General features: G+C 46.0%; 2 protein-coding genes across 4 annotated transcripts in view; both read left to right on the top strand.

Annotated features, from left to right (window-relative positions):
• PDE11A (phosphodiesterase 11A) overlaps nucleotides 1–2,983 on the top strand; it is a 110,230-nt gene extending 107,247 nt beyond the window's left edge. For all 3 annotated transcript variants that reach the window (XM_059853185.1, XM_059853183.1, XM_059853184.1), the window contains exon 20: nucleotides 61–2,983. In XM_059853185.1, the coding sequence (XP_059709168.1) occupies nucleotides 61–222 (162 nt within the window). In that variant the 3' untranslated portion in view covers nucleotides 223–2,983. The remainder of the gene's footprint in view (nucleotides 1–60) is intronic.
• A 3,137-nt stretch (nucleotides 2,984–6,120) lies between these two features.
• On the top strand, nucleotides 6,121–8,677 carry LOC132330609 (intraflagellar transport protein 70B-like). Its single transcript, XM_059853186.1, has one exon. The coding sequence runs from the start codon at nucleotides 6,170–6,172 to the stop codon at nucleotides 8,168–8,170; it is 2,001 nt and encodes a 666-aa protein (XP_059709169.1). The 5' UTR covers nucleotides 6,121–6,169; the 3' UTR covers nucleotides 8,171–8,677.
• Nucleotides 8,678–19,681: the final 11,004 nt, after the last annotated feature.

The raw sequence follows: 19,681 nt of genomic DNA, 5'->3' as shown, positions 1-19,681 counted from the left end.
AAAAGGAGTGGATATACTGTCAGTATTTTTTCTCTCATCCTCTTTTTAATCTTCTTCCAGTGTCTAGTGAAGCTGAATGTGAAACTGAAGCCTATGCTGGACTCCGTGGCAGTAAATAGAGGTAAATGGGAGGAGCTGCACCAAAAAAGACTTCCTTCTCAGCCAGCATCCTTGACCTCCTTTTCCTCTAGCTTCACCACGTCTCTCAAAGACATAAACTAAGCCTGCAAATACCAGTGTCACTTTACAGTAAGAGCTGTCTGAAAGGTTTTCATAAGCTTAGACCCCCCATTTTTTAAGAAATGCATCCCAGACATGGGATATTATCTTGATGGCAGCACAGTTTGCTTTTCCTGGAAGGCTTAGTGGGACTGAACGGAAGGCTGCAGTGGGATTGTGCTGGTATCTGGAGCGACACGGAGCACTGAACAGAAGCAGCGTTCATTCAGCTCCGCTACATTTCAACTGCTGCTGTAAAAATCTGACAACAGACTGAAATATAAGAACTCACAGCTTAATAAAATTAATAATACAGACCAGGACTGGAATACAAGCTGGCCAATTCATATGCAAGGAGCTGCAGAAAACAGAATAGTGTGTAATTACATTGTTGTTTTGCATCTCTTCAGTACATGTTATGAATCAATTATGCCTGCTTTTGTGATGCTCCTCTCTTACTCTCCTTCCTCTTTTATGCCTGAATGTTCTGAAAAGCCTGCTTTGTATTCTGAAGAAGTATTTTTTTACAACAAAGCTTCTTAGTGATTGATCAGGGCCTTTAGAATTGCCTACCTTTGCTACATTTAAAAACAAACTTTATTATCTTTAAAAACACCAAGCTGTCCCTTCTTCCCTGAGAAATTCATATGAACACTGCAGCAAATTTCTCAGCAAGAAGAAGTTTGCATAAAGGCAAAATATTGCATGATCATTTTAGAGTGGGGTTTTTTTCTTTTAAAAAATGCTCTTATAACACATTTTTTTTTAATTATAGTGTTGCCTAAGAAAAAGATTAATAGGATTTTTTTTTTTGAAAATAGAATACAAATAAAAAATGAAATCTGTTGTTTTGTTCTTCAGGATTATATTACATTAAAAAGCAGAATATGGATAAGCCTTTCTAGTATAATTTCCAGTAGAAATTAGTATTTTGAAATGGTGGAGAGGTAGAATATCATCACACTGGACTACCCCTGACTCTCTCACAGTTCTTTCAGTACAATTTCAAGTGCTATTGCTACAGCTAGCACAGCACGGGTGTCACACATTGACACCCGTGGTAAAGGTGTCCCTAAAAATCTAATCAGATATGATAGGTCACAAAACCAAATGTCTCTCTGTGATGACCCTAGAATTACCTGAAAGTTGGTCTCCTTCCATTAGTGTCAAGATCACTAATGCAGCAAACCTGTGATCGGTGATTTGAGGATTTCTCTGCTGCATGACCAGACACAAGAGGAGTCATGTTGCAGTGCTTATGACTGCCCATTCATAGGGGGAAAAGAAAAGCCTTTGTACTTCATGAAAAATGGGATTCTAAATATAGGGTTGTCTGGCAGCAGAAATTAAAGCTGAATTCAGCTTAGTTTTACACCTGTGCCAAACTCCATTTACATCAGTGGAATTACCTTGAACTGGCACCAGGCTTAATGGAAATCAGAACCTGACCCAGCTGACCAGATGCTAAAAGAGCTTTTCTCCTTTCTAAGGAAACTGAGTTGTTAGAGCCTTAGAAAAGCTGACTACATCAAACAGAAACAACAAATCTGCTGATCCCTTCTTTAAAAGAAACACAACAAAACCAAAATGCTCTGTGCTTCTAATGGTGTATAGGACAATAGCTGGAAATTCAGTAGCATTGTGAGCCAATCTGTTAGTGCACAACTGAACCACATCACTGTCTAGCAGAAGGAAGAAGGGAAGGAGCAGAAATGCAAACTGCACAGCAGTGTGTACACACACCAAATGGAAATGTTTCTGCTGTTCTTTTACCGCTTCTTTCTTCTCTGAATAAAGCCAGAGCAGTTTATTAAGCAGCAAGCCATACAAACCTACACCACGTACTTTATTGGAAAAACAACTACTAGGAACCGACAGTACTGCTGGCAGGTACACGCAGCTTTCCTGAATTTTGATATTGCATACTGCTAAGTGTAACTTAATTTATAATGCATACCCTATGGCCTCCCTGAAGGTTGAGTCTCCCCTCATTTCCTCTCCTTTTATTGGCTTCAGTGCACTGTTGCCCATGGCAACACCCACTGGCAGGGATGGGGACTCGGCAGCACTGCAGCCTGACACACAGCTGAAGCCCTAACAATGTCAACCATCAATCAAGTGACTGTTTGTAATTGCCTCCATCTATTTCTCCTGTCTTTTGGTAGCTTTGCCATTGTGGGTCAAAATTCAGAAACTGCTGACTAATGTTATGGTTCTGTTCCTCCATCACAAGGAAGAAAATGAGAGCACATGGCTTGATCTTATCAAATTGTTCTCAGGAAAATGAAGCAACCCTACTGAAACTAGGGGACCCAGCAGTGCATCTCAGAACAGCATTCAGTCTCTGAAAGTCATTTTGCTCAATCTTAAAAAAACCAACCAACTAAACAAACAAAAACCTTATCTTCTTTTTTTAAGACTTAGCTTAGGAAACAGAAAAAAAAAAGTGAGAAAAAGATGATTCTTTGTGGAAGCATGTAGTACATTAAAGAAACATATTTCAATTCTATTATATTTTAAGATTGTTGGAAACATTTTTTTAGTTACTGCTTATAAACTTGATGATCAGAAATTGTATCTGCTTTTCATTATTTCTGATAGAGAAACAATTTCCCAGTATTTCAGTCAGTTTTGCCAAACTCTGAGATATGCAAGAGAGACACGATTGTGTAGGTTATTTAATCTCATTCTCTGTCTTTTACTTGTTTCCCTGCCTGCTGAACAGGGGGAGATTAAAAAAGAAAAAAAAAAAGCAACATTGAAATCATTGAATTCTGTGAATGCATATAAAACACAGGTCCACAAGAGGCAAGGACAAATCAAGAGAGCACATGGAAAACACAACTGTTACCCAGGATAGGGCTGCTTGGCCTTTCCCTTGAGATGCCCAGCACATCAGCAAAAGACAAGTCACCATTTCTTTGTCCCAGCTGTAAGTGGAAATCCAGCCATGAATCAGGCCTCTAGCATTTAGTTCCAGTGCTAAAATCTGATGGGCACGTGGATTGTCCATAGGACACCCAGAGGTGCTTCAGGTTGGTTGTGGCAATGCCTTTTTTCCTAGGTGTCCTCCTGACTCGTGCCAACTGCTGCCTGAATTCAGTCAGGTTTCTAGGCCTTGAAGTCTCACAAGAGCCAGGCAGCAGCCTTGATTTTGTCACCAGAAAATGCTCAGGTCTTCATCCCCATCCTCAAGGGTAGTTCAGGCCAAACAGTAATTTCACTTAGGATTCCCACCTGTGAAACTACTTACCAAAATCACCCTTTCCTCACAAAAAAAAAAAAAAAAAAAAAGAAACCCAAATAAAACAATCATTAAAAAAAACCATAAATGTTCTACAATTGCTAAGACTAATCAGGAATGAACTAGACAATCAAATCCTGCTTGATTTTGAGCAGGCTTCTGAACTGCAGGTGCATCTTCCCCACCAGCTGGTGGTGAGTAACACGGGTGGGCTTGTCTCCTGCCCTTCTGCCAAAGCCCCTTTCATGTGCTCAGCAAGGAGACAAGGATACCCACTGGGTACAGCCCCAATTTTGGCTTCACTCCTGAGAGGGCTTGGGGCAGACAGGCTTTGGTGGAAGAGCTCAGGTCTTGTATGTGCACTCCCTTGGACTAAAGTGCTCCCCTGCAACACGACAATGTGACCCCACCAGAAAACAGAACAGTAACACTGTTCAAGGCAAGAAGTACTTGGGGTAGAGGCTCCCCGGTGGTTGAGACAGAAGAACCTCCCAAGAACAAGATGTCCAAAAGGTGTCTTTGGCCATAAGTCAAGTAGTGAAACCAGACAATTCCTTCCCAGCCTGGGACCTATGGACAAATAAGAACAGCTTCACAATGTGATGGAGATGCAGACTCTGCTTGTCAGGACGTGGTTTTGCTCCTGCTCCGAAGCAGAGCTGCACAAGGTCAGGCAGCAGGAGCTCACTGAGGTTTAAAGTGGCTGCCTCATGGGGCAGGCAGGCACAGAACTCCCCACACAGCTCTGTCACAGCCAACCCCTACGATTTACAGGGCCAGGGGTCTTGCCAAGAAGGTCGGTTGTGTGTTTTGTAACCACAGCGTACACAAGTATGTTTCATTCTAGCTCAGGTATTTCTTCAGATGGTGTCCTTGGTACAGCAGCTGCATTTTTCTGGTCTGGTGACCTTGCTAATTGCTCCTTCTTAGAAAGCACTGCAATCTCATAATATGACTGTAGTTACCAACAAAGTCAATACTAGTACTCACAAATTATTTTTGAAGAGTGTAAGCAGCAGTGCCTAATGTAATTTGTAATATTTAGATTAATTCATTCTAGTGGAAAAACAGGAGTGGTTCAGTCTACAGGCCAAATATTTATTTTCCCTTTATAGAATCAAACCAATTTTAGTTCCCGATAAGTCATTTGTGCATTGTGTGAAAGTTTAAAACAGGTTTATTTCAAAGATGCATAAAACATACTAACAGGCACTTCAATGCCTAGAGTGTAATGGGCAAGAAATAGAGAGCAAGAAGGTTTTTTTAATGGTTTTTCCAAAGGAAGAGTTTTCAAATAATAAAAGCATGTGAATGGTTTCTAACAGAGCAATGAAGTGGGACATATGAGAGTCCCATTGCTGGAATGTGCCACTGTTGGAATACATCCTGTCTATTGCTTGCTACCTTTTCTTTTTTGGGTTACTTTGTATTTAATTACAAATTCTTAAGCATGTAGGCTATTACAGTTTTCCAGAGAATACGCCTGTGGGAGACAGCTGACAAATGCAAAGAAATACCATGTGTCTGTTCTAAGGCAAGTGAATCCCAGATACTTGCAAAATGTGTATCCTTTTTATCTTTTTTTTTTTTCCCAGCTTAACACAATTACTCTTACTGTTTTGCTTAGTAGATCAAACTATGCTGGTTCAGCTTTCAAAGCATGCTTTTGAAATTAGCAGCTTGGGTTTACCGGTCTTTAAAAAGATAAATAATTTTAATGGCTTACTATGATTTTCTTTTTTTATTATTATTACTTTTCTTTGAAACTTGTTGGGATCAACCAGAGCTATATCTGTTGATTACTGAATCACACAAATAGAAGATGCTGAAAACATGTGAGACTAAGCGGCCCAGATAAGATTTTTGACACACAGCCTTGCAACACCCATTCCTGAGGGCAAACCAAACTCCTTCCCTGGATATGCTTGGCATTATTCTGGAACGATCAGAAACCAGATCTGCCTGGTGACCCTAAGGGAGCTATTTACACGCACAGAAATTACACAGATTATAAAGTCTGTGGTCTAGGGTATCACTGGTCAGTAGAAAATACCATGAGGTGAAAGAAGTCCCGCCAGAGCACAATTACACTGTTGAATAAGAAAAGTTGGAAGTAATTTTCTCTGCTTTTGAAAGGTACAGACCTATTTCCTACCATCCACCCTCCTTAACTAACTTTGGATCTTAATGGGCTGTAAAGGGGATGTTTCATGTGGACAAAGCCCAAGACAGAGGTTAAATGCATCCTGCCCTGGGCTGTGTGTTTAGCTTACAGCGTACTTTTACACCACTTACTGCTTAAAGGAACTAATACACAGCGCTTAGAAATACTGGAGCTTTTTATTCCTCCCGGCTGCACGAGATGCCGAAATGAGGGAAACATTCTGGCCCAGGAAGCGGCTTCGGGAGGCTCCAGCTTTTTGCGGCAGTTCGGAACCGGCACTGAACACGCCGTGTCAGTGCTCGGGACATGGGCGCAGGAGGGGGAGCAGAGGAGGGCGGGCAAACGCAGAGGACGCGGCTCCGCTGCCGGCACCAGCTCCCACTGGCGGCCACGGCCATCCCCGCCGCACGGCACCGCCGGCGCCGCCGCTTCCGGGGCAGCGCCACCCCCCCGCCCGCCCGCACGGGAGCACTTCCGCCCCGGCCGCGTCGTTGCTATGGCAGCGGTGGCGCCGCTTCCGCCGCCACCGAGGCTTCCGCGCCATGGAGGCCGCGCCGGTGCCCGAGGGGCAGCATACAGCCGTGGTGTACGGGCTCATCGGCAGCGGGCGCTTCGCGGAGGCGGTGTCGCTGCTGAACCGCGGGCTGCAGAAGAGCTGCCGCTCCCGGGGCTGCCTCTCGCTGCTGGGCTACTGCCACTACCAGCTGCAGGAGTTCGCGGCGGCGGCCGAGTGCTACGAGCAGCTGGTGGCGCTGCACCCGCAGCTGCTCCCGTACCGCCTGTGCCACGCGCAGGCCCTCTACAAGGCCGGGCTGTTCGCCGAGGCCCTGCGCGTCGCCAGCCCGCTGCTGGACGTCCCCGCCTTCCACCGCCGGGCCTTGCGCCTCCAGGCCGCTGTCCACTATGCCCAGGGCGACCTCCCGGCGGCCCAGAGCCTGGTGGAGGAGGAGCTCGCCGCCGCTGCTGATGGCGGCTCAGGAGCGGCCGAGGACCCGTCGGAGCGGGCCGATGCCGAGGTCAACCTGGGCTGCCTGCTGTACCGGCAGGGCCGGCACGAAGAGGCCAGCGGCAAGTTTGCCAGCGCCATGCAAGTGTTGGGGTACTGCCCGGAGCTGTCCTACAACATGGCGCTGTGCTCCTACGCGGCCAAGCAGTACCATGCTGCCCTCAAGTACATATCCGACATCATCAAGCGCGGCATCCACCAGCACCCAGAGCTCAACGTGGGCATGACCACCGAGGGCATCGACGTCCGCAGCGTGGGCAACACAATGCTCCTGCACCGCACGGCCCTGGTGGAGGCCTTCAACCTCAAGGCGGCCATCGAGTACCAGCTGCGCAACGTGCGAGCGGCGCAGGAAGCGCTCACGGATATGCCACCCAGGGCCGAGGAAGAGCTGGATCCCGTCACACTGCACAACCAGGCACTCATGAACATGGACGACCAGCCCACTGATGGGTTTGGGAAGCTGCAGTTTCTTCTCCTGCAGAACCCCTGTCCACCAGAAACTTTTGGTAACTTGCTGCTTCTCTATTGCAAGCATCAATACTATGACCTGGCAGCTGATGTGCTGGCAGAAAATGCCCATCTGACTTACAAACTGCTCACACCTTATCTGTACAACTTCTTGGATGCCATTATTACTTGTCAAACTGCCCCTGAGGAGGCTTTCCACAAGCTAGATGATTCAGCAGGGACAATAACTGAGCAGCTGAGAAAACTCACAAAACAGGTACAGGAAGCTAGGCAAAATTGGGATGATGAAGCTCTAAAAAAGGCAATTAATGAATATGATGAGACTCTGGATAAATATATACCTGTCTTGATGGCCCAGGCAAAGATTTACTGGGACATGAAGAACTACCCAATGGTAGAAAAGATCTTCCACAAATCAGTGGAGTTCTGCAAGGAGCACGAGGTGTGGAAGCTCAATGTAGCTCACGTGCTCTTCATGCAGGAGAACAAGTATAAAGAGGCTATTAGCTTCTATGAGCCAATAGTTAAAAAGCACTACGACGACATTCTCGATGTCAGTGCCATTGTGTTGGCAAACCTCTGCGTTTCCTACATCCTGACGAGCCAGAATGAGGATGCAGAGGAACTGATGAGGAAGATTGAGAAGGCAGAAGAGCAGCTGTCTTATGATCAACCTGATAAAAACACCTACCATCTTTGCATTGTCAATCTAGTCATTGGTACCCTCTACTGTGTGAAGGGAAACTACGACTTCGGTATTTCAAGGATCATTAAAAGCCTGGAGCCCTATAACAAAAAGCTGAGCACGGACACGTGGTATTACGCTAAGCGGTGTTTCCTGTCCTTGCTGGAGAACATGTCCAAGCACATGATCATGCTGCGGGACAGTGCGATTCAAGAGTGCCTGCAGTTTCTGAAGCAGTGTGAACAGTATGGAAGAAACATCCCAGCTGTCATTGAGCACCCCCTGGAAGAGAGTGGGATGCACAGTGGGAAAAACACAGTCACCTATGAAGCCAGGCTTTTGAGGGCACTGATGTATAAGATCACTGGGTGGGCTGAGTAAATGTTGTTACCATACAGCAGAAATGAGAACTTTATTCTTTTCTTGTGCCTGTGAGGTAATGCTAACCCTCACAAAAATCTCTAAGGATTTTTTGCTGTATTTTAACAATGTTCAGTAGAAAATAGAGTATTTTCAGGAAATTAAGCTGTACCAGGTAGCGAGGAGCATTCTCAGTTACCAGTCATGTTAAATTCAACTTAAGATGTGTTGACCAAGAAAGTCATTATAGAAATACCATAGAGTTTTCACCCATAAGATAATACTTTATCCTTCTGAAAATTTGATCAAGCTTCTTTTCATTGGTTGACATTTGAAAAAAAATTTGTTATCTGTCTCTTCTAGGATAGAATTTGAAGAAGTTGTTGTTTTAAATCTCTAATTTGTGTCTATGTGTGAAACGTTTCTTCTGCTTTTTGTAAGATATTTTTAATATGCTGCAGATCAGGTCGATAGTCTATTTAAACGCAAGAAATGGCTTTATATTAAAAAATCAGTTCTACAAACAAACATTTCCTTTTGCGAGCTCGTTAATAATGCATGAGTGTTCTAGCAAATTCTCTAACTAATACAGGGACCAGGAATAAAGCCTTCCAAGAAGGCTCTCTTAGGGTGATAGCTCAGTTTAGATCTACCTTTGAAATAAAATTTGTTATGACAACTGGCTTCAGAGACACTGCTCAGTGCTGCCCCTCCGAGTCCCGGTGCCCACACCATCTGGGTGGCAGCTGTTGCCCCTGAAAATCTGTTCAGTAGCAAGGGCTTAGTAATTCAGTCCTCTGTGTGCAGCCCCTCCAATCCAAATACTATTCTTAAAACAGTCTCTGGTAAGAGACCCGTGAATGTGAAATTATATTCTTTAAGAAAAACCCATTGTAACTTCCATTTCATGCAAGGCTTACAACCTGTACCCTTGGGTGGAAGAAATCTGCTTCTGTTTCCTCCTTGTGTTGCACTCTTCCTGCACCTCTCAACACTTCTCCAAAACTCTGTTTATTTGCTTGATTCCTTTACTTGGCATTTCCTTCACCCTGGCATCAGTCATTGTATTTTCTCAACAGTCTTTCCATCCCTTTTCAAACACATGTGTTCTACAGTGAAGTACGACCAAAATGCTTTCCAGTGCTTTTATGCAGTCTGGTTCTCTGCTCAATGGCTGTGCTCCTTTTTGTGTATTCTGCCCTTTGAAGCAATGTGTGAGTTGAAGTTTTTAAAATAAGGATCAAAAATCCTTGGCTTTAACTCATTTGCTTACCTTTGATACTGGCTCCCTGAAGAGCTGTCCTGAGGGAATTTTTGAATCAGTCTGCATGTCCCTCAGAATCCAGTTTCTATGCTGTGGTTTACCTGAAAGAAAGAGAACAGCATTTTTGCAGTTTTGAAGCTATTATAAAGGAATAGAATAATTAATCCTTCCAGAGAGTTAATGTATATAGGAACTGCACAGGCCTACAGCCATTTCAACACAGAGAAACTCAATTCTTGTCTGCTGGAGGAGAAACCTGTCAGGGCTGAGCATATTATGTGCAACTAAAGGAATTGCTGTGGGTTAGGTAATGCTACAGTTTACCCTAAACAGTAAATTAAAATCAAATTTAACAGTGTTAAGAATGGAAAAATGCTCTAGAGAGACCAGAGAGCAGGCAGGAGATGCAGCAAGGTGTCGTAGAGAGGCCTCCATAGCTCATCACTAGGCCATTAAGCCCCTGATTATTGTGATATTAAATATTTCCCACTACTGTTTCCCCATGAGGAGGAAACCTGTGATTTCAAATTTTGTTCGCCTCCACGAAGCACAGCAGCAGGCTGTAAAGCATGTCTCTAATTTACAGTGCAATTGTATTATATATTATGCAGCATAAACAGCATGACCTTTAAAAAAGTTTTTAAAAAGTCACACCACATAACAGTGTCTGAAGTGCACTAATAGGCAATGCCCTTTATTTAATATTCATTGTGCGTTTTCTGTAAAAGTCACTGGACATTTAAAAAAAAAATTCACTTTGCAGATTCGTGCCCCTGCAAATGCTGAATGCCCTCTAATGGAGAGCAGTTCAGATATTGATATGCTCTTGGTTTTCCATACAGCCAGAGTGTGGCTTTCACGAGGGCACTGCTGCCAGGATTTGCAGCCCCAAGTGCTTCATCGCTTCCTTGCCTGCCGGCGGAGGCGGCTCTGGCACACACTGCCTGCTGCAGCCAAGGCACCGGCTCCTTGGCCACAGGCTGGGGAGGGAGATGAGCCGTGCTCCCAATGGAAACATGTCCCAAAAAAGGCTGTGGAGTTCTGCAAGCTGTGGCTGTTTTAGAAGATAAGGCTAGAGGGCAGTCAGCTTGCCTGGAATTGCTTCATCCTGTCACATCACAACAGAAGCGCCAAGAGCAGCATTTTTCCTGTTCTTCCCTTTTCCTGCTGTTTTTATGTGCTGTTCTTCAGGGAGTATGCTGTGCCCGCAGACAACCCAGGGCTTCTGAGCAGGCTGGGTGATGCTGAACACAAGGACCTCTCTGAGCAGGCTGGGTGATGCTGAACACAAGGACCTCAAAGTGGAGAGGTCCTGCAGCAGAAAGAAGAGGGAGAAGTGGCAGAGCTGAGGTACAACGAGGAGGAGGCCTGGGACAGGCACTTCCTCCTCTGCTGCATCAAGAGATGCTTCTGCATGGAGTCTTCTCTCCATTCCTGCAGCATATTCCACCCTGTCCACCATGGCCTCTTCCTCAGCAGTAGCACCCAACCTTCTCATGGCAGTGACATGCTGGGGCAGACGTGCTCGCCCTCGTTTTGTCCTGGAGAGCTGCCTGCCCACACACTCTGTGCCCAGAAGAACTGGGGCCTGTGCTCATGTGGCTGACATCTTTTGCAGCATAGGACTGTTGCTTCCTCCAGTGGCAAGCACATGTTTATAGCATCTCCCACTGCAGAGCACTTTGGTCATGAAAAATATATAAATGTTACAACCACTTTTATTACCATCTTTATACCACATTTAATGTTATCACTATGTGACTTACACACAAAATACATTTTTAAAGGAAAGCATATACATTTTTATTTACAGAGGAAGGAAGATAGCAAGTAACAGTTTATGCTCTCTATACATATAGCAAAATCTGCCTAAATTAATGCCTTAAGCCAGCAGAGTCCTTTTGTTCCAAAAAAATATCAAAAACACTACCCAGAAACATATGACCATATTTACAGGGCCTGCAATGGGCAAACAGCTTCAGATAAGCTCAGATTCCTTAGTAAGAGCCTCTGTTGGTTTGGGGTATTTTTTAATTATTATTGGGAGCAAGGAGAAAGAAGCCCTCTGTTGCAGCATCCGTGTTGAAAGGTGAGAAGCACAAGATGCTTCCCATGTTCATCACCACCATACCAGGATTTTATTTGCGCTAACAGCCTCTTTTGCACCTTGTCCTTACACGTCATCTTGTGAAATGTTCTTGTCCTCAGAACATGCAGGGGCTTGACACTCATGTTGCAGGTGACAAACTATGTTGTACTGCAGTGGACACATCTCTTTGTACAATTACCTTTGCAGTAATCACAGCACACGTTGCACAAGCAGAGGCCTCAGACCAACGTTCTGACAGCAGCACACCTGCAGAGAGGCACAGAGGGCCTGAGATACAAGTTACCTCATGCCCTGCTTTGGATCCCCTTGGTGCTCTAATCTCCATCAAATGTCTGCTGACACCATCAGCACAACACAGGTAGTGAATGCCAGGGACCCTTGTGATCAGCTCCAGTCAGAGCTGATCCAAAAGTTTCCACCATCAAAGGGTGGCTGACTTCATGGTAAGACAGAGACAAAAGGTGAGACTGCAGAGTCTTCCTATAGAGTGCTGGGAGGAATATGATGACCTTCTTCCCTGGGAAAGTCATGCATACTTCTACTGGGTAAGCAAGCTCCTTTTAGCAGAACAAGGAATGTTATTTCTCTAAAAATGGTGAAGTTACATACAAGAATAAAAGAATAAAAGTTGGTTTTGACAGCCCATTCCACAATATCTTACTGACAGCATCCTGTTTTAGAAACCTGAGTTCAAAACTTCCACAAATCCATATTGGCTTTAGCTTCCAGCAAAGGCAGAAGAGTCTAACCCTGAAAAATTCAGATTTGGAACACTGATGTGATAATGTGGCTCTGTGGACTGAAAGATCCATCCCTTCCTCTTCCTCAGGCTTCTCTTCCTTTATTTCTTTTTAACCTTTCAGTAAATGAAACATCTCTATATTTTGGGACTCTGCTGAAACCTGCTTTCTTCTTAAGGAGTGGGTTTGGCCAGGACAATGTGCATCTTCTTCATGTTTTTGCAGGAAGTGTTTTTGCACCTCATTTGGACGACCCATTCTACCCAAAGAAAGAATTTCTAAATGAAGTTAAAGAGGCTTTAACTACTGACAAACTTTTCAGGCTCTATTTTCAGCAAAGCATTTCTTTTTTTGGCTGATGCTTTTCCATTAAGTAGAGAAATGGAGACATTTGGACTCATTTCCCTAAGAACCTTTTGATTAGCATAATTTTCCTAGATCTTGCCTGAGTTTAAACTAATAAAATCTTAGAGGAGGCCTTGCCAAACCAAACCAAACCAAACCAAACCAAACAGTCCAGAATATTTCTATTTTTGAAGATCTTCCCCTAAATCCACTGTAGTTTATAGTCCAAACTGCAGGCCAGGAAAACCAATTAAATTTACTTCAATGAATCTTAAATTGGCACCTTAAAAAATACCCATTTTTGCAGACTGCTATTTCGAGCCATCCAAGTGCAGCTTCTGGAAAGTACTGGAATGCTGCAACCCCAGTCTTATTCAATGACAAAACCCCTTGTTTCTACCCACTTAAAATGCTGCTTAGAAATCAGCTAACCCCATGTTTCCCATGGCACAGCTGCTGCACATTAAGAAAACATCCCTGTTGCACACAATGAGAAGCAGAATTTGGCAGGGGATGCTGATCCTTCACCTGGACCTGGCCAGGCACAGCCTCTGGCAGCAAGCACGGAGCCGCCGCGGCTCTGAGCACAGGGCTGAGCGCTCCCAACCAGCTCGCACAGGATTAGCCAGGCCCGGGATACCCTGGTGCCCACAGCCACCCTACCAGGAACGGCTCGGAAAGGGAAATCGAAAACACAATTGCCACATTTTCTCTGGAACATGGGAATCATCACTCAGCATCACAAACTTTTAAACTTCCTGTGGTGAATGTATGCAATGGCTCTGAACGGTCTGAGCGTCTCACGGCTTTTTTGTCCTCTGCTGTGCACAGTCATCCACTTCCCTGAATTTCAGCCTTTTTTGCTGCTTGCCTTCTCCTTTCCCCCAACTCTGCCCCTAGGACCCTTTCCAGCCTGTGTCACAAGCAGGGAACAGGTTGACGAACAGCTTTTTATGAGTCGGTTTTATTTCATAGCTCTCTTTCCCGTGGGAGAGGGCAGAGGGAATTGGCCAACACTCAGATCCTGTTGGGTTGAACTGTTTACTAACAGCCGTTTTCCAAATTAAAATTAGCACAGCTCGGATTTTCTGAGCTGCACGTCTCTGGTGCCTCTCAGAGCTCTTTGTGTGCCCCTCCACTGATTCACGGCCGCTCACACGGCCGGCAAACGGGAACGCGATGGCTCGACACGGCGTGTCGGATTTTCTCGCTCTGTCAGTAGTATTTATCACCGCGGCTCCCACGCGGAGCAGGAGGAGATGGAGAAGCACCATCAGCGCTGGGGGACGGGGCATTCAGGGCGCACATAAATCCTGTGCTCTTCCCCTGCTGAGCAGCTCAAGGCACATGGCGTTTTTACAGCGTCGAGCGCCACACTCTGATGGCCGACCCGGCAGCAAAGGCGCAGCCAGCACCGACAGCCCCGCTCCGCTGCCGCAGGTGCGGAGACACAGCACTTCCCCCGGGAAGCACCAGGAACCGGTCCCGGTTCAGCGGGAGCCGCGGCCCGAGAGACCCTTGCGGCGGGGCCGCGCCGTGCTGCAGAGGGCGCTGCTGCGCCGGGCTGGGTCGGGACCCGCGGGCCGGCAGCGCGGACGGGAACGGGAATGGGCCGGGAGCCGGAACGGGCCGGGAACGGGAATGGGTCGGGAGCCAGAACGGGCCATGTCGCCGGCGCGGTGCCGCTCCCGACACAAAGGGGAGCGGAACCCCGCGCTTCCCAGCCCACGGTAGAGCTCCCTGCGTCGCATGGCTGGAGAGAAGGAATGGCTCTCCGAGCGGTGAAAGGCAATATCGCTGCTCCCTCGGGCCCGACGCTGGCCTGCCCTCGGCTCTCCAGGAAATCCCTACTGCCCTTTCCCCGCGCTTTTAAGAGGAGCAAGGGCATGCACGGCCCAGCAGAGAGGCGCTTGTGCTGCCTCTCAGCATCAGCAGGAGGACAGCAATTTTGGGTGCCAGTGCCTTCAGCCCAGGGATGCAGGCAATGCCATGCACCTTTGGAGAGGAACCTTCCCCTAAGCAGCGCAGTCTGACCTCTAGGCAGGTATTTGTCCAGTCCCGTGCACACCTGACCTCACCGGAGCGCCCCGGACTTGTGCCGGTGGCACCGCCAGGAGCGTTTGTTCACTCGCGGCAGCACCGCCCTGCAGAGCGCTCGCAATTGTGTGCGAGGCAAGAATCACCCTCCCTTTAGAGATGGGGAGCAGCCACAGCTCTACCCGGCATAACCGGGGCCACCTTCTATTCTGCCTCTCAGCCTGCGCAAGAACATATCAGGGCTTCGGAGGGCATGAAATGCTGGTAACAAAACTCGGTAGCAGTGAAACAGTCAACAAAATATAAAGCTGTTAGAGCGGGATGGCGTCCCTGGGAAGGGAAGATGCGGGAGCCCTGCCCTCTGCCTTTGTGCTCAATCCAGGGCAGAACGCGTAGAGACGCCTCCTTGATCTTGTGAAATGCCTGCCAGCGAGCATGTGTAATGTACTGTGAAATTTTTGTGACTTGCTAGGTTATAAAGCTGGTTATAGGAGAATTTAATAAAAAAAGGAAACCAGTTTATCTCTTTCTGATAATTTCTCTATGGCTTTAGGGTCTCATTCTAGCTTCCTCTCCATGCCTGGAGAGGTGATCCTAATATTCAGCATAAAACGTACAGATTCCCTGAAGGGAACTTGAAAGAAATTCTCTGCTTCAGATTCAAACCTGACAGTATATATCACATCAGGGGATCCCTTTTATCAGCAGGATATTCAGAAGGGATGAATGATTTACTCACATAATCTCTTAAACCTTTCACTTGCAGAGTCTGAGATAGAATTTATAGCATTTTTATCATTTGTGCCCAAAAAAACCCCAGTAAAATTCCTCTATGAAATCTGAAACCCTACTCACTGATTTTCTAGCTGATGAAATTTCAAAGAAACATGTTTTTCTGTGATAGAGTAATAGCAGGCCTTTGCCTTGGCTTTAGTGTTTTCTCCTGTTAGAGATGAGATAATTCCTCCCTAGGGAGACACATTAAATAGAAACCTCCCATCTTTTGCAATTGAAAACACTGAGGATGTGTATTAACCTCCTGTAATTTAAGACTATACCATGTTTTGCACAATTATTTTCTCTGATTACCATTTTTCAATTAGATGCATATTTACACAAGAAACCTAAACAACCAATGTTTTCATTCTGAGTTTTAACCAAAGTAGTTAGCCTTGCCTCTAGATGATGAGGGAAGCAACTTATGTGACAACACTTACTTAATATTTCTGCCATGAAATTACTGCAGAAATGTAAACCAAAAATGGGCTGTGACATATTTCTCTTCCTAAAATGTTTATCCTGCCTGATATGTTCTCCTTTTTCTGATGAAAATATAAACTGGGTTGAGTCCAGGTTGTTTTTCCTGTTGTACCAATAGAGCACTATCACATTTTTTATTCTTCCAAAGTAAATCTTGAATTAAACTGGTGGAAATGAGCCCAGAATGAGAATGAAAAACAGATCATCATCTCATTTGCTAACATTTTCATTTTGTTTGTTGTTTGAACCCAGAACCATCAAGTCTTAATCTGATACAAATAAATATGTAATAATGTCAATAACTGTTTCTTTATTTGAACTTAAAGGTTCCAGGGGCAGGAGGCAAATGAACATGACTGGATTGGTAATCAACACATTGGAAACAACCAGAAGTACAAAGCAGAGCAACAAAAACTGAGATTTCATTTTAGCTGTTATTGAATGTGTGCTCACCCCTTAGAAGGGGGTTGCTGGCTCTGCACTAATCTCCAGAAGGTTGTCTGCAAACTGGGATGCAATTCTGGCAAGGACTCCCCACCTCAGACCGCATTTCTGTCAAGCCCGGAGGGGGCCCCTTGCCTCTGCTTTTCTGTCTTACAGAGCTCCTGCATGAGCTGGGGGTTTGCTCAGTGGGGACACCACTGACCTCCACGAGGCAGGGTCCTCACTGAGTGCTAAATTGTGCTCACACTCCCCTAGTGCAAGCCACAGTAATTCCATGCAGTTCAGCAAAACAGAGTCAAATTTACTCCAGCATAAGTGACAGCAGGATTTGGCCCTGTGGAGCAGGGTCTTTAAGGCCAGATCCTCCATGGGTATAAGTTAATTTGGCTCAGTTTGCATTTGCAGTGCCAAATTTACTTCTTTCCATTTAGTATGTGGCCAAAGGTCAAGTTAAGAAACTATTTCACTGTCATAATTATTCCCATGAAATCCAGAGCAGTTTGTATTTGGCAGCCAATGTCATTTCCCATACTTTAAGAAGCTGGCATTAATTTCCTGACACTGAACAAAGACAGATTCATTTACCCATTTTCCTGACTGCCATTTTCTTCACCTGGCGTGTCTAAATCCCTGCAATCCGATGCAGTCCTGGAGAGGAGCCTTCCCGGGCTCTACTATAGCACTGACAATAACCATATCTCCATTTAGTGAGGATTTGTGCTGGATTTCATTCAGGGGGAGTTTTACTTTAAAGCTGGGGAGCAAACCTGGCAGCTTTGCCTCCCAAGGGCTCTTCGCTGCTGCATTTTCTCCCCGAGAGCCTACCCGCCGTCATTAGAGAGCAGAGGCGGGATGTCACGGGAGGGTGATTCCAAGGCTGTCACTGTGTGTCAGTAGCCCTGCAGCTGGATAACGCCGTGTGGTGAGCAGCCCTTGGGAGCAGCTCAGTGCTTCTGGCACGGACCCTCCGGCACGGACCTTCTCCCTTCCCTCAAGCATCCTGCGTGTGCAGCAAAGCTCCCAGGGAGAGGCACTCTGCCATTTTTCCCATTGAAATGAATCTCAGACTGGGAGCAGCCAAGCAGGAGCACTGACGGCAGCGAGGGCACTGGGATGGAATAAAGTCTTTAAGGGCTGCAGGGGAGCCAGGGTACACTTCTGTGTCTCCAAGGGACCGAGTTTTGGCTGCAAATGCAGTTGCAAACAGCCACCCCCTTTCTTTTTCACAGAAGTATTTCAGTCCATGACATGTAGCTAATATCCTCAGCTGATGCTGGCTTCCCTGGCTCCCAATAATATAAATGAATATTTATACTAGCTAAGTACCAGCATACATTTCATATCCTTCTGATTATTGCTTACAGCTATTCCTATTTGTTTTCCCATAGTACTCAGGAGGCTGAATACCTTTTTCATGCAGCATGTTTTCACCATCATTCTTCCCCTGTAGGTTTTTGATTTACACATTTTGAGTTCCCATTACAACTTCACATTAATTTAAATTGGGCAGTGGCAAAATTACCTAAAGTGCATTTGTCCCACCCTGACACAAAAAACCACGTCACCCCTCTCTGCTCCCCACACAACACAAAAAGGAAAAAAAAAAAAAAAAACCAAAAAGGAAATTCAAGCCAGATAATTCTGCATATCCATGGCAACAACATAGGCATGGAAACAGCAGGGTGGACCCTCCCACACCCTGGCCAGTGCTGCAGGATTTCAGTAATTTTTCCCGTTTCTCAGGATATTAAGTTTGACTGCAAGGAAATCTAGACATCATGTAATCCCAGTGCAGCCTTGGAGCTAATAAACACACATAAAACATGCCACAGCCTGGAAGCTTGCTCCGAGGTGCATGTGTGGGTTCTGAAATGAGGACAAGTACAGTAAGGGCGCGATGGGGCACAAAGAGCAAAGGAGGAAGACTCAAATATAGATTACTTAAGGAGGCACAGCCTGTTGGAAAAATACAAATTTACATAAGCAGGGAAGGCCAGCTCAGGTTTGGATCTCACAGTTGCCACACTGTGGCAGCTCAGCCACTTCTCTCTACTCCTTTGTCCCCCAGAAGGGATCACGCAGGGCAGGGACTCACTCAGTGTGCCCTGAGTAGGAAAATGGCCCCCAGTGCAGTGAGCAGCAGCTCTTCTTCCTCCCCTGGGACAGGGAACCTGAACCATGCAGGCATCAAGACTGGGTTCTGACCACAGAAGCGGCTTTTAACGATCATCACACCCCCTCTGCCATTTTGCTCACTAGCCCAAAGTCAGGGATGAAGCAACTGTGTGGATGAAGCAACAGAGTCCTCAGGCCAAGATCTGCATGGCATTTAGGCACCTGAGCTTCAGCGTTTCAGCAGGAGATTCCCAAATACCTGTGGGAATCTGTGCCTCAGGACACGGCATGCTGAGACAGCACCTCAGAGCGCACACCTGCGCTGGGGCTGCATGGGCAAGGTTGCTCACCCCTGTGCAGAGCAAGGGGCTGGCCAGGCTGTGGCTCCTGGGGCCAGCCAGCAGCATCCTGATGCCTGCAGAGCAGCCCCTCACCTCCTGCTTTGGGCCTTGCAGATGGGTTCAGCTTACTGGGCTGCTGACGGTACATTTTAAACAGTTCAGTTTATTGTCCATCTTAAAGCCTCTCTTCTTCAATCCTTCAGCTGTGGGTTTGAAAACAGACGCTGTCATGAAACACAAATTGGGATTTGTTTATTCCCACATCTGTTATGCTGTTGTATGCAACACTAGAGCCAATCTCACCAAATCCATGACCACGACTTTGTGGCAGCAAAGCATTGAGGCAAAATGCACAGGGATGAGGAGAAGTGTAGTTTCTGTCACACAAGCTCATGACATACAAGAGCACTTCCTTATGTGCTCAGGAAGCATAAGATGGTCTCATCACACAGCTTGGGTGGACATCTGAATCTGAGATGGAACTGTATGTGAGACACAACACTCCCTGGGCTGGTGGAGAGACACAGGGGTGAGAGGAGAACAAGCCTTGCAGCAGGACAAAGTACAGAGAATGGTAAAGGCACTCTGGGTGGCTGGGATTTCCCTTGACTTTAGCGATGCTTGTACAACTTGTCATGTCAGGACAGCCTTCCATACATATCTGGTCTCAGCAACCTTTTAATTGCTTTTGAGGGTTTGTTTTGTTTTTTAATTGAGATAGCTTTCATCATGCAGCAATGGACACCCACCTCAGTTTTTATAGGGCCATTACAGCAGAAGCTGACAGAGGTGCTAAGAAACCTCATGATTTTAAAAGAGTTTTGTAAGTTTCATAGCTCAAGGTAGGTTTTACATTTTCTGTGTTCATTTGCAGTA

Source organism: Haemorhous mexicanus, chromosome 8 (genome assembly GCF_027477595.1).
Source record: "Haemorhous mexicanus isolate bHaeMex1 chromosome 8, bHaeMex1.pri, whole genome shotgun sequence".
NCBI classification, from domain to species: Eukaryota; Metazoa; Chordata; class Aves; order Passeriformes; family Fringillidae; genus Haemorhous; species Haemorhous mexicanus.
The sequence above is the reverse complement of the archived record's forward strand: the minus strand, read 5'-3'. Positions and strand labels throughout refer to the sequence as shown.